The sequence below is a fragment of the Anabrus simplex genome, chromosome 2 (assembly GCF_040414725.1).
Source record: "Anabrus simplex isolate iqAnaSimp1 chromosome 2, ASM4041472v1, whole genome shotgun sequence".
Lineage (NCBI taxonomy): Eukaryota > Metazoa > Arthropoda > Insecta > Orthoptera > Tettigoniidae > Anabrus > Anabrus simplex.
The window spans coordinates 704816007-704831329 of NC_090266.1; the positions used below are offsets into that span (position 1 = coordinate 704816007).

The 15323-nt window shown below is 42.3% G+C and overlaps 1 protein-coding gene across 1 annotated transcript in view; it reads left to right on the top strand.

The window, feature by feature from the left end:
• LOC136863663 (rho guanine nucleotide exchange factor 11) overlaps window positions 1-15323 on the top strand; it is a 673199-nt gene that overhangs the window by 631357 nt on the left and 26519 nt on the right. Inside the window, exon 13 of the mRNA XM_068226029.1 lies at window positions 2882-3056. Coding sequence (XP_068082130.1) covers window positions 2882-3056 — 175 coding nt within the window. The remainder of the gene's footprint in view (window positions 1-2881; window positions 3057-15323) is intronic.

Below are 15323 nucleotides of genomic sequence, written 5' to 3' on the forward strand. Positions count from 1 at the left end.
TACTTTTTAAGGTCTTCGGAGACGCCGAGGTGCCGGAATTTAGTCCCGCAGGAGTTCTTTTACGTGCCAGTAAATCTACCGACACGGGGCTGTCGTATTTGAGCACCTTCAAATACCACCAGACTGAGCCAGGATCGAACTGGGGTCAGAAGACCAGCGCCTTAACTGTCTGAGCCACTCAGCAACTTAAATTATCATTATCATTAAAAGTCAGAAACAACTACCATCCCTAAACAGGGCCAGACACATAAAGTGTGGCTTATTTGGTTTTGACTCAGCAATTTAGAAATGTAATTTATTGTACCGGTATTAAATAAATTGTATCATGAAAATTAGGTACAGTATCTGGGAAAGAAAGATATTTGATACATTTCATTAAAAGAAGGTGAAATTGAGGTAGTGTATACAGAGCATTCATATAACCTCTTTTAAAACAAAATTCTATACTATAATAATAATAATAATAATAATAATAATAATAATAATAATAATAATAATAATAATAATAATAATAATAATAATAAATTTAACCTTCATTAAAGCTAAGTTGTTGATTGTTTCTCTACTGAAAAAACAAGCATGAGGGTTTTCAGAGATGAAAGCTACACTGTGTGATCAAAAGTATCTGGACACCTGGCTGAACATGACGTACAAGTTCGTGACGCCATCCATCGGTAATGCTGGAATTCAATATGGTGTTGGCCCACCCTTAGCCTTCATGACAGCTTCCACTCTCGCAGGCATACGTTCAATCAGGTGCTGGAAGGTTGCTTGGGGAATGGCAGCCCATTATTCATGGAGCGCTGCGCTAAGGAGAGGTACCGATGGCGGTCAATGAGGCCTGGCATGAAGTCGGCATTCCAAAACATCCCAAAGGTGTTCTATAGGATTCAGGTTGGGACTCTGTGAAGGCCAGTCCATTAAAGGGATGTTATTGTCATATAACCACTCTGCCACAGGTTGTGCATTATGAACAGGTGCTCGATCGTGTTGAAAGATGCAATCGCCATCCCCGAAGTGCCCTTCAACAGTGGGAAGCAAGAAGGTGCTTAAAACATCAATGTAGGACTGTGCTGTGATTTTGCCCCGCAAAACAACAAGGGGTGCAAGTCCCCTCCATGAAAAGCACGACCACACCATGACACCACCGCCTCCGAAATTTATTGTTGGCACTACACACGCTGGCAGATGACGTTCACCAGGGATTCGCCATACCCACACCATGCCATCGGATCGCCACATTGTGTACGGTGATTCGTCACTCCACACAACGTTTTTCCACTGTTCAATCGTCCAATGTTTACGCTCCTTACACCAAGCGAGGCGTTGTTTGGCACTGACCTACATGATGTGTGGCTTATGGGCAGCCGCTCAACCATGAAATCCAAGTTTTCTCACCTCCCGCCGAACTGTCATAGTACTTGGAGTGGATCCTGATGCAGTTTGGAATTCCTGTGTGATGGTCTGGATAGATGCCTGCCTATTACACTTGACAACCCTCTTCAACTGTCAGCGGTCTTTGTCAGTCAACAGATAAGGTCGGCCTGTACGCTTTCGTGCTGTACATGTCCCTTCACGTTTCCACTTCACTATCACATCAGAAACAGTGGACCTAGGGATGTTTAGGAGTGTGGAAATCTCACGTACAGACTTCTGACACAAGTGACACTCAATCACCTGACCACGTTCGAAGTCCATGAGTTCCGCGGAGCACCCCATTCTGCTATCTCACGGTGTTGAATGACTACTGAGGTCACTGCTATGGAGTACCTGGCAGTAGGTGGCAGCACAATGCACCTAAGATGAAAAACATATGTTTTTGGGAGGTCTGGATACTTTTGATACATAGTGTATATTTTTATTTATTTGTTTAGATCATGTTATAAAAATCCAGTAACAAAACATTGCTGCTCAGTTTTCACATTCACATATTTAATTGAAGTTTTACAGACACTGTCCCAAATCATATAAGTCTTGTAAAGAAGGAAAGCCATTGTAACTCTTTCCTTAAAAGTAACTAATTGTCTGAGTAACCACTTCCAGCATCTTATTGAAAGAGATAACTGCTTTGGAGAGTTTCAGAAAACAGAGGGCCGGGCTGAGTGGTTCAGACGGTTGAGGCGCTGGCCTTGTGACCCAAACTTGGCAGGTTCGATCCTGGCTTAGTCTGGTGGTATTTGAAGGTGCTCAAATACATCAGCCTCATGTCGCTAGATTTACTGGCACATAAAAAAACTCCTGCAGGACTAAATTCTGGCACCTTGGCATCTCCAAAAACCATAAAAGTAGTTACTAGGATGTAAAGCCAACAGCATTAATTAATTACTTAGAAAAAAAGACAGAAAGTGAAAAAAGCAACAGCAAAATAAAGGAATTATTTGGAAGTAAATTTGTACCAATCCATCTAACAACCCACAGTTATACAAGTTTGCTAAAAAGAAAACCATAAGTAGGTAATTAAAAGTTCAAATTTGAGAATGTATGTCAGTCTCAATCAATTTCAAGTATTATCCAATGAAAAGAACACCTAATTGTACAATATTCTAAGTTCATGTGGCATTAAGTTAGACAACCTTCATTGTAAGAACAGTCAATAACTCCTGAGGATGATCACATGTATTTATTTCCTTAGGGTGGCAGGTGTAATTGAATTCAGAGTTCATTTTATTCAATGACCTTCAATCAACTCTTGTAGCAAGCAATTAATTAAAGTACAGTATTATATTGTGAGTTAGTGTGTACATCTTATGGCTATTAACCCCGCAAAGTATTTGTGCATGTAGACGTGAGTTCATTAACTATATTGAAACCAATTATGTTACACACATTTCATGGTTTCTTCCTTTGAGCAGAGTAATCACAGTTTCCATCTCACTTGCAGTGGTGCAGTCGTGACCCACGATGTAAAAAGTTGCAATTAACAGATCTCTTAGTAGCTCCTGTTCAACACATTATGAAAGTGCCTCTCATTCTCAAGGAAGTGGAATCACGCACTGAAGACACTGCAGAAAGGGATCTGATTGCTCAGATTCTTGAAACGGAAGAAAACTCAATACGTAAGTATGTAATTTCTGAAGATTGTGACTGATAACTTTCATACACCTAATTAAAACTCCCAGTCTTTGCAAATACACTTATTCATTTGTCAAGCTCGGTTAGTAAGATTGTCTAATGACATTATTGTGTTTTGAATCAACACTGCTTGTTTGTAACATCTGTTGAGACCACTTTTGTTCACACAAATTAACATGTGACAAAACAAACATCAATAAGGTCAAGTAGTTATCATTAGTGATGGCTTTCCTTGGGTCTGATCTGATGAAGCACGGTCACTACCTGTAGTAGGAAATAGTGTCTTGATTATGCTCATAAGGCAGGGTCAACCCTGCTCCAGACTCACACCTAAGGAAAGAAATCTTAGCCAGAGCCATGAATTCAACTTGACTACATAATCCACGATTTATTTTGATGTACTGGTATGTACAGTGAGAAACTGGGTGCAAGTACCAGTATCCAAACTACATATGTATAAAATAACTTGTCCTGACTGACTGATTCATCATCACCGAGCCAAAACTACTGGGCATAAAGAAATAAAATTTTGGGGATACATTCATATTAACATGTAGGTGCTCCCTAAGAGAGGATTTTTGGATATTCCGTCACTAAGGGGGTGAAAAGGGTGGTGAAATTTTAAAATGAATGTATCTATGTCTCAAAACTTTGAAAGATTACACATGTAAAAATTGGTATTTAGAATCTCCTTTAAAAATAAAGAAACATATACTTTTTTGTTTTCGGAAAATCACAATAGGAGGGGTGAAAAAGGGGTTGAATGCCTTTAATGAGGATACTTATATCTCAGAAACTGAAGATATTATAGACCTGAAAATTGGTATTTGGGATCTCCTTTAAAAACAAAGAAGAAACATTTTTTTTTTTTTTTTTTTTTGGAAAATCCAATTAATGGGGGGGGGGGTAAAAGGTGTGAATTTTTAAAATGAGTATATCTATATCTCAAAACTTTTAAATTTTACAGTTGTAAAAAATGGTATTTATAACCTCCTTTAAAAATAAAGAAACACATACTTTTTTGTTTTCGGAAAATTCCAATAGGAACAACTTACAAACTTATTGAAATGGAGTGTTGATCTAATTAGTTCTTTAATAGTACTGGTGATTTAGTTTTATTTTATTGATAATTTTTACAATAACAAAAGTTAGTAAAACAATGTCTGTAACTTCATGTACTGCAAAGAAATTCATCAACAGACAGGAATTTTCTCATAATCTACATTTCAGAGTTTTGATATAAGGAGTACCAGAAGTATCAAGTAATTTCAAGCAAAAAATTGTCATATACACATGTGTCCAATTTACAATATGTGTGGAAATACAGCTATTTGTATGGTACACATACAAACAACTTTACAAAAATTAAAGAGAAACAAAAGACATATTAATGCATAAACTTTTGGCTCCAGGATAGGCCATGTTCTTCCAACATGACAGAGACCCTACACATTCCAGCAATGAGGTGATACATTACCTACATCTAACATTCCCCAAAAGATGAGTTGGGCATGGTAGTCATGTTCATTGGTCACCTCAGTCCCCAGAACTTACTCCAGTAGATTTTTGTCTCAGGGAATGGAGGAAAAGTGATATCTACAGAAACAAATTTAACACAAGAGAAAAATCAGTTGCTCACATTGTTCATAGTTCTACCCTCATGAAAGAATGCCAGTGAGCTATATGTACTATTACCAGGAGAGCTGAAAAGTGCATTGAAGTTGGTGATTAGGATATATGAACATGTCCTGTGAACAGTTCCAAATGACATAGGTTTATCCATCAATAGATGATCAATAGGTCATTTCTAGTGAACTGTTGCAGATTTTTAAAGATTTTTGCATCAATTAATCATTTGAGTTAAACATTATGTGGGGCTTTTTATTCAACAGAAACATCATTAAGTCATTTATATTTCCCTATAAACACTAGTCAACAAAAATAAAACTAATTTAAATTGCTGGAGATAAAATCATACCTTTCTAGACCAATTGTTCATGTAGATTACAGATATACTGTGCAATCAGTTTCTTCATGTCACATACAGAGTTTATATTACAATCAATCAATCAATCAATCAATCAATCAATCAACCCGTTCGGTCACTGTGTGCATTATAATGCACATCGATATTATGGTATCCGTTTAGGAAATATTTGATGCAGTGTGACCGTTGAGTCACAATCTGCATTGAGATGTACATCTTCCGTGTCACGACTGAGTAACTTGGCCCGACTCTGGCGGTTTTACCGGCAAAATACCAGGAATTGCTCCGCCGCGTATTTGCTGTTTATGACGTCAGCGAACAGTGTGTTATCTGAAGGCAAATTTCTGCTATAATACGTGAGGATTGAAGTTCATACAACATTATATTCTAAATAAAATAGACTAATATGCTAGGAAATGTGAAATAAACTGCAGATAATTAGTTTATTTCACTCTGAGATTTTTATAAAGTGGGATGTACATTCTAATGTACATTATGCCTCAAAGGTTGGCTTGCACCAACAGCTGGCTGGAATATAAAAGGGATGCCGAAGTACTTAGTGTACCAGGAAAGAACTTTCTGGACCTGGTTCACTTCAGGCAACACATCGGTGAATCTTTGATCCTCTCTCAAAAAGTGCGGCCTAAAAAGAGATGCCGTCCAAGTGCCAATACAGAATGTGATGAACCAGAAGTGAAGAGACACAAGCAAGCTGGGCAGCATCCAATCAACGAAGTACGTTTGGATCAAATTAACCACATGCCAGGGTTCGATGACAAAAAATTGCATCAAGATGCAAGGCTTCAGAATGCAACAACAGAACGCACTTCTTGTATCTGAAATGTCAAGTTCATCTTTGCATAAAGAGGGAACGCAATTCCTTCCAGAGTTATCATACTCCATAAATCGGTAGAGGAAGAAAGATTTTCATTCTTCAGGCACTGTTTCTGTGCTATTAACTAGTGTCTCCAGAAAACTAGAAGGCAATCCTAGGCGCTGAATTGCCAATACCAAGCTTTTGTGTTACTTCTTGGCCGTTTTCCAAAAATTTTCTTTTTTTTTTTTCTTTTGTGGTAGATTTTTAGAAATATTATTTTGGTATATTCTTATTTAGAATCTTTGGTATATTGTTTTGGAACTTATTTTATGACTAATTTCCATACTGTTTACTTGGAGAGATTGAATAAAACTGTAAAAATAATGTTAACTGTGTCTTGAACTCTGCAACCTTCGAGTCACAATGTACATTACAATGCATATTAAAAATCTCGAAAACTGCTCGACTTAGGTGTTGCAAGCTCAGATATAATTAATCACAAGGTTTCATTTAGTAAGTGTGCCAAATTTTAGAATTTTTGGCCAAATAGAAAAAATGCGTGACTGAAAGGGTTAACATGTAGGTGCTCCCTAAGAGAGGATTTTTGGATATTCCGTCACTAAGGGGGTGAAAAGGGTGGTGAAATTTTAAAATGAGTGTATCTATGTCTCAAAACTTTGAAAGATTACACATGTAAAAATTGGTATTTAGAATCTCCTTTAAAAATAAAGAAATATGTACTTTTTTGTTTTCGGAAAATCACAATAGGAGGGGTGAAAAAGAGGTTGAATGCCTTTAATGAGGATACTTATATCTCAGAAACTGAAGATATTATAGACCTGAAAATTGGTATTTGGGATCTCCTTTAAAAACAAAGAAAAAACATGTTTTTTTTTTTTTTTTTTTTTTGGAAAATCCAATTAATGGGGGGGGGGGTTAAAAAGGTGTGAATTTTTAAAATGAGTATATCTATATCTCAAAACTTTTAAAGTTTACAGTTGTAAAAAATGGTATTTATAACCTCCTTTAAAAATAAAGAAACACATACTTTTTTGTTTTCGGAAAATTCCAATAGGAACAACTTACAAACTTATTGAAATGGAGTGTTGATCTAATTAGTTCTTTAATAGTACTGGTGATTTAGTTTTATTTTATTGATAATTTTTACAATAACAAAAGTTAGTAAAACAATGTCTGTAACTTCATGTACTGCAATGAAGTTCATCAACAGACAGGAATTTTCTCATAATCTACATTTCAGAGTTTTGATATAAGGAGTACCAGAAGTATCAAGTAATTTCAAGCAAAAAATTGTCATATACACATGTGTCCAATTTACAATATGTGTGGAAATACAGCTATTTGTATGGTACACATACAAACAACTTTACAAAAATTAAAGAGAAACAAAAGACATATTAATGCATAAACTTTTGGCTCCAGGATAGGCCATGTTCTTCCAACATGACAGAGACCCTACACATTCCAGCAATGAGGTGATACATTACCTACATCTAACATTCCCCAAAAGATGAGTTGGGCATGGTAGTCATGTTCATTGGTCACCTCAGTCCCCAGAACGTACTCCAGTAGATTTTTGTCTCAGGGGATGGAGGAAAAGTGATATCTACAGAAACAAATTTAACACAAGAGAAAAATCAGTTGCTCACATTGTTCATAGTTCTACCCTCATGAAAGAATGCCAGTGAGCTATATGTACTATTACCAGGAGAGCTGAAAAGTGCATTGAAGTTGGTGATTGGGATATATGAACATGTCCTGTGAACAGTTCCAAATGACATAGGTTTATCCATCAATAGATGATCAATAGGTCATTTCTAGTGAACTGTTGCAGATTTTGAAAGATTTTTGCATCAATTAGTCATTTGAGTTAAACATTATGTGGGGCTTTTTATTCAACAGAAACATCATTAAGTCATTTATATTTCCCTATAAACACTAGTCAACAAAAATAAAACTAAATTAAATTGCTGGAGATAAAATCATACCTTTCTAGACCAATTGTTCATGTAGATTACAGATATACTGTGCAATCAGTTTCTTCATGTCACATACAGAGTTTATATTACAATCAATCCAATCAATCAATCAATCAATCAATCAATCAATCAATCAATCAATCAATCAATCAATCAATACTGATCTGCATTTATACTATGTGATAAAAAGTATCTGGACAACCTCAAACACATATGTTTCTCATCTTAGGTGCATTGTGCTCCCACCTACTGCCAGGTACTCCATAGCAGTGACCTCAGTCATTCGATACCATGAGATAGCAGAATGGGGTGCCCCACGGAACTCACAGACTTCGAACGTGGTCAGGTGATTGGATGTCACTTGTGTCAGAAGTCTGTATGCGAGATTTCCACACTCCTAAACATCCCTAGGTCCACTGTTTCTGATGTGATAGTGAAGTGGAAACGTGAAGGGACATGTACAGCACGAAAGCGTACAGGCCGACCTTATCTGTTGACTGACAAAGACCGCTGACAGTTGAAGAGGGTTGTCAAGTGTAATAGGCAGGCATCTATCCAGATCATCACACAGGAATTCCAAACTGCATCAGGATCCACTCCAAGTACTATGACAGTTCGGCGGGAGGTGAAAAAACTTGGATTTCATGGTCGAGCGGCTGCCCATAAGCCACACATCATGCAGGTCAATGCCAAACAACGCCTCGCTTGGTGTAAGGAGAGTAAACATTGGATGATTGAACAGTGAAAAAACGTTGTGTGGAGTGACAAATCACCGTACACAATGTGGCGATCCAATGGCATGGTGTGAGTATGGCGAATCCCCGGTGAACGTCATCTGCCAGCGTGTGTAGTGCCAACAGTAAAATTCGGAGGCTGTGGTGTCATGGTGTGGTCGTGCTTTTCATGGAGGGGACTTGCACCCCTTGTTGTTTTGCGGGGCAAAATCACAGCACAGTCCTACATTGATGTTTTAAGCACCTTCTTGCTTCCCAATGTTGAAGAGCACTTCGGGGATGGCGATTGCATCTTTCAACACGATCGAGCACCTGTTCATAATGCACAACCTGTGGCAGAGTGGTTATATGACAATAACATCCCTTTAATGGACTGGCCTTCACAGAGTCCCGACCTGAATCCTATAGAACACCTTTGGGATGTTTTGGAACGCCGACTTCGTGCCAGGCCTCATTGACCGCCATCGCTACCTCTCCTCAGTGCAGCGCTCCGTGAAGAATAGGCTGCCATTCCCCAAGCAACCTTCCAGCACCTGATTGAACGTATGCCTGCGAGAGTGGAAGCTGTCATGAAGGCTAAGGGTGGGCCAACACCATATTGAATTCCAGCATTACCGATGGAGGGCGTCACGAACTTGTACGTCATATTCAGCCAGGTGTCCAGATACTTTTGATCACATAGTGTAGGGCAGTCGCCCAGATGGCAGATTCCCTATCTGTTGTTTTCCTAGTCCTTTCTTAAATGATTTCAAAGAAATTGGAAATTTATTGGAACATCTCCCTCAGTAAGTTATTCCCATCCCTAACTCCCCTACCTATAAATGAATATTTGCCCCAATTTGTCCTTTTGAATTCCAACTTTATCTTCATATTGTGATCTTTCCTACTTTTAAAGATGCCACTCAAACTTATTCATCTACTAATGTCATTCCATGCCATCTCTCCGCTGACAGCACGGAACTTACCACTTAACAGATCAGATGTAAGGCTTTACAGGCGTTTGCTCTATTAACCAGCGTTTCATCTTAGGTCTTATCAGAGTGGGATGTGTCAGACCCTACCCACTGACGCTGGGGTTTATGCAGGTGAACTACTACTACTACTACTACTACTACTACTACTACTACTACTACTACTACTAAATGTTTCAATTCCTCCCCTGAAGGGGGAGGCGGGCCTCTTAGACGGTGACGCTGTCTTTCAGGCCGGGAGATTTGTTACGGTGAAGGAGATGTGCGGAGAAGGTGAGGGGGCAGGCGGCTGTGGCCTATACTACGAATTGTCCCGGCATTCGCCTTTGTGTAGGAGAATGGAAAACCACGGAAAACCATTCTCAGGACAGCCGACGGGTGGGACCAGGCATGAAGTACGGCACTGTGCCCTGGGCCCGTCTCCCAAATGCAGAAGAGTAGAGCCACGGTAGAGCCGTGGCCAACTTTCCTCTGCTCGGTTGGCCGGTCAGAGTACAGAGCATATGGGACAACAACCCACTCTGCATCTACCGACCTGCAGGTGAACTAACTAACTAACAATCCTTTCATTCCCCACCCTAAAGGGGTGGGGCGGGCCACCTAGAGGGTATACCTTCTCTCTGGCCAAGAGCTGCGGGCGGGTTGGGGAGATGTGATGGAAGAAGGAGGTGGGTAAAGGATGTGAAGAAGTAGGAGATGGGATAGGAATTATGTCTATGCCTAAGGATTGAACAAACGCTTTATTTAATTCATAAGTACATAATAATAAGTACATAGATGATTTACGGAAGGGTGTGAGGAAAAAGGTGGTGTGCAAAGGGGAGAGATGAAGTTTGGAAGGAAGTGCCGGGGTAAAGGTGCAAGGTGAGGAGGTGGAGGGTGGCTGTCATATGATTGAGAGAAGCGATGAGAAGACGAAGGAGTTCAAACGTTGGGAGGGTTGGGGGGATGTAACCAGTTGGAGGAAAGGGAGGACAAACTGGTGGAGATGGGTAAACAGGAGGAGGGTCCGGCTGGGTACGACGACGAGGAGAGCTAAATCGGGTCGTAGTTGGAGAGGTGAACGGGAGGGTTCAACACGATGGTGACGACCACATAGCTGGATCCCATGAGTGATGAGTCGGTTCACGTCTTCGGGCGTCGGCAGGTGGAGGCGAACTAAAAACGTTGGGCCATCAGCTTTGTGTACCCGAAGTGCTCGTTGTATGGGTAGTCCTGCCTGGCGGAGGTGGGTAGCAATGTCGTCAGTAGGAATGCTTGGGCCCACACCGCAAGCAACACAGCTGTAGTTATTGGTGTGGTTGGGCGACGGTGGTGGTGGTGGTGGATTGGCCGTGTTTGCTGAAGTCCCGGTGTTTGTTCCCTCGGCAGGTGGCTGGGGGGTTGTACACTGAGGTCTTATTTGATCAGTGGTGGGAGGAATGGGGAGTGTAGATATCATAAGGGGTAAAGGATGGGATAGAGTTATAGTGGTAAAAGGGATGGTTGGGGAGGTGGATGCGGAGGTGGTGGTGGTGGTGGTGGTGGTGGTTGTGGTAGTAGTTGTGGTGGTAACAGGGTTGGTATGACTAGGGAACAACGGTGGCGGTGGCGACAGAGGAGGGGGTGTGGTTACGACGGGCGAAGCAATTGTAACAGGCGTAGCAGGTTCATCTTCTGGCAGCTGGTCTAATACATACGATGGAGTAGAGGTCACTCGGTGTCGGCGGCGTTCGATGAGCACTCCGGTTGTTTGGAGGCAATTGCGGTCGTCTTCAAAGGCGAAATACAGAAGGGCAGCAGTATGGCACTATGGACGCCGGTCCCGCAGAGGGCGGTCTGGATGTCATCTTCGGAGAGTGCAAGGTTGACTTCTTCGATGATACAGGTATACATGGTGGGAGGCCAACTTCCAACGAGGTGTCCGGACATTATGCGTATTTGGAGTCGGCGGGGTGAAACAGAAGAGGTGTGGAATCACCCGGCCGAACAAACAGAGACCTTGCGTGGAGATGTTGATGTGTTTTGAACCAGATCTGATGTCTGTGCCCCTGTGTGCGAGGTCACAGGGTGCAGGTGAACATTTTTTTTTTTTTAAGTTTTCATTCCCTGCCCATTGGCCCCCCTAGAGAGTGACGCTCTCGCTCGGGCTGGGAGATGTGTGAAGAGAGCAGTGCTGTGTGGCTGAATGAAGAGGATGGGTAAAACGATGTGAATATTTATTGAGAAGAGAAGATCGGGTTACTTTGTTATGGAGATGGGAAGAAATGGACGTTTACATGGGAGTGCTTAATTGGAAGTTGCGTGGAAGGGTGAGGTGGTGAAATGTGGAGCGATGTGATACAGTATAGTTGCGTGGTGTAGGAGATGTTCGAGTGTTGGCGGCAGTGGGAAGGAGATATTAATTGGGGGAGAAGGTGGACGGACGTTGTGGGGTGATTGAAAAGAGGATGATCAGGCCGGGTGCAGCAACGTGGTGTGGTGAGGGGATGTCTAGATTGTGGAGGGGAACGAGAGGGTTCGACGTTATAGAGACGACCGTAGATCGGGGCACCTGTGGCGATGAGGTGGTCGACGGCTGATGCAGTGGGTAGCTGTAGGCGCACTAAGTATGTTGGGCCGGTGGAGTTGAAGATCCAAAACGCCCTCCAGACTGGTATGGCGTGAAAACGTAACTGGCATTGGACTTCTGTAACGGAGATGAGTGGGTCGACGCCACAAACGACGCAACTGAAGACTGTGTTGGTATCTGATGTTGGTTGACAGGCAGCCAATGCTGATGTGGCTGGAGTTGACGGTGTCGTAGATGGTGGCTGTGCAGACGAAGAGACAGGTAGTGAACGGCGGCGCAGAAAGCAAGGAGGTGGTACACCGATCTGAGGAAAAGAGTGTGGCACGGAGAAGGATGAGGACATAAGTGGTGTAGGATTGGGATGACGTAACAGTCGTCAAAGGGTGGGAGGAAAAGGTGAGGGCGGAAGTCGTTGTGGTGGTGGTGGTGGTCGTCGTCATTGTTGAGCGTAATAGGGAGGCTGACATGTAACTAGGAGTCGACCAATATGCTGATTCAGGTCGGCAAGAGCTGTTATTATAGATGTGAAGAAGACACCCGGCCGATCAAAAAACACTGGAGGTGCTGCTGCGAAGATATGTCCACGTACAGCGAGGTTGTGAGTGAGTCCCAGAGAATGGCAGGTGAACTACTACTACTAAACGTTTTCATTCCTCCCCTGAAGGGAGAGGCGGGCCTCTTAGACAGTGACGCCGTCTCTCAGGCCGGGAGATTTGTTGTGGTGAAGGAGATGTGTGGAGATGGTGAGGGGTCAGGCGGCCGTGGCCTATACTACGAACTGTCCCGGCATTCGCCTTAGTGTAGGAGAATGGAAAACCACAGAAAACCATTCTCAGGACAGCCAACGGGTGGGACCAGGCATGAAGTCCGGCACTGTGCCCCAGACCCGTCTCCCGAATGCAGAGGCGTAGAGCCACGGTAGAGCCGTGGCCAACTTTCCTCTGCTCGGTTGGCCGGTCAGAGTACAGAGCATATGGGACAACAACCCACTCTGCTTCTACCAACCTGTAGGTGAACTAACTAACTAACTATGCTTTCACTCCTCCCCTGAAGGGGGAGGCGGGCCACCTAGCAGGGAACACCTACTCTATGGCCAAGAGAGTTGTCGGGGTTAAAGGTGATGTGCTTTATGTGGGAGAGGTTAAATAGAGGTGATGGAAATGGGAGATATGATTGGGGGGCATCTTGGTTTTCCTCTTTCTGTGCTCCCTTTATTTTTTTAAAAATATTGATTCATAACATTATTGGTATTTTGTTAGTTACATAAAGGCACAGTGATACAAAGACAGAGGCATGTTGTACAATGCACAGTTACATGGATTGATAGGGAATGAGATGGAAGGTAGAGGAGAATGTAGCAAGTGAGGTTAAGAGAAGACGGACAAGATCGGTTGAAGGCGGGGATGGGGAAAATGAGCTGTGGGAGGGTGGAGTGAACCAAAGACGTTTTCGAGGTGAGTGAAGAGGAGATGCAGAAGGCCGGGGACGCTGACGGGGTGAGGGAATAAGAGATTGAAGATGAGGAGGAGAACGAGATGGTTTTACACAATAAGTACGGCCAAAGAGTTGAAGTCCATGTGTGAGCAGGTGATTGACAGCTTCAGGCGTAGCGAAGTGGAGACGTACCGAAAATGTAGGTCCAGCGGAGTTGTATATCCTGGAGGTCCCAGTGACAAAAAGTCCAGCTTGATGAAGGGCAGAAGTGATGACTTTGACTGGAAGAGCAGGATCAACACCACAGGCGACACAAGTATAATTGGCAGTGCATTCAGACAGCGATGACAATGGTGGATGCTCAGGAACAGTAGAGGAATCAGTTGCAACTTCGTCAACAGGCAGTTGCTGTGAGTCGGACCGTTGAGCAGAGTGTTGAGTGGTAAGAGGAGGAAACGTCATGACAGTGAATGGATGAGACATAATGGTAGTGGTGGCAGGAAAGGTAGAAACGGCAGAAACTAAGACTGTAGTGGTGATAGGGGTGGTGGTAGTGGTGGTAGTAGCTGGGACGAATGGCGGTGCAACAAGTGTAGACAGAGCAGGCGGTGGTTCCATCAGCTGGGCGGGACGACGTGATGTATATATGTAGACCAGTCGGGAGAAGTGCATTGGTGGAGACGATGTCAGCGGTGGTGCAACAGGCATAGTCAGAGCAGGCGCTGGGTCCATCAGCTGTGCAGGAAGACGTGAAGGCAGTATGTGGGCCGGTCGGGAGAAATGCAGTGGTGATGCCATTTGGAGAGAATCGAGGACGCAAGTGAATATAGCCAACTTCCAATTGTGATGTCAGCCTTTTTGCTTGGGCTGGGCGAGGTGCAATTTACAAATCAGGCATCACCCCGGCCGAAAAGAAAATAGAGGATCTCTGCTGCATGTCTTTTTGTGCGTTGTGCCTTCTGCCGCCTGCTGTGTATGTCATATGATGTGTGCAGGCAGGTGAACTCATTTTTAATTTGAGAGGTTTTCATTCCCCTCCTTGGTGGGGGGAGGGGCGGACCACTCAGAAGGTGATGCCTTCTCTCTGGCCAGGTGATTTGTGGGAGTTTGGTGGGTTGTGGGAGTAGGTTGCAGGGAGGTGAGGATTGACTTGTAGAGGAGGGGAGGGGATTTTTACCTCTCATTTATTTTCTTTAGTTATTTACAGTTGATAGTACAAAGTTTTAAATTGGTGTTGGAGAGGTACATTAGTGGGTTCACAAAACATTATTACAATATAATACAGTACAGTGTGCTACTATGATATTTACAATACAATAACAATTAATAGTTCACTGTTTAAATTGATGTTGGGGAGGTACATTGGTAGGTTAACAAAACGCTATTACAACATTTTACAATACAAAGTGTTACAATATTTACAGTACAATATATACAGATAGCTCTATATGATACAGTGCTTGGTCATAAGTGTCCATTACATTACAATGTATGCAGCTGTTTATTGTTTCCACAATGGAATGATGCAAATTTAATACTTGATTGTATATAAAGTGGAACAATAAATTTATTACACAGGCATTAAATAGAATACAGTATGTTCATAGGGGTTCATTATATTACAGTACATATTACATTATGTACAGTGGTTAGTTGATTAAATACAGAATTAGTACTCTTGTTTATAAAGTGAAAATGAAATGATTACACAGAAACTAACTGTGCGTGTGCGTGCTCCCAATTGTGTCATGTAATGT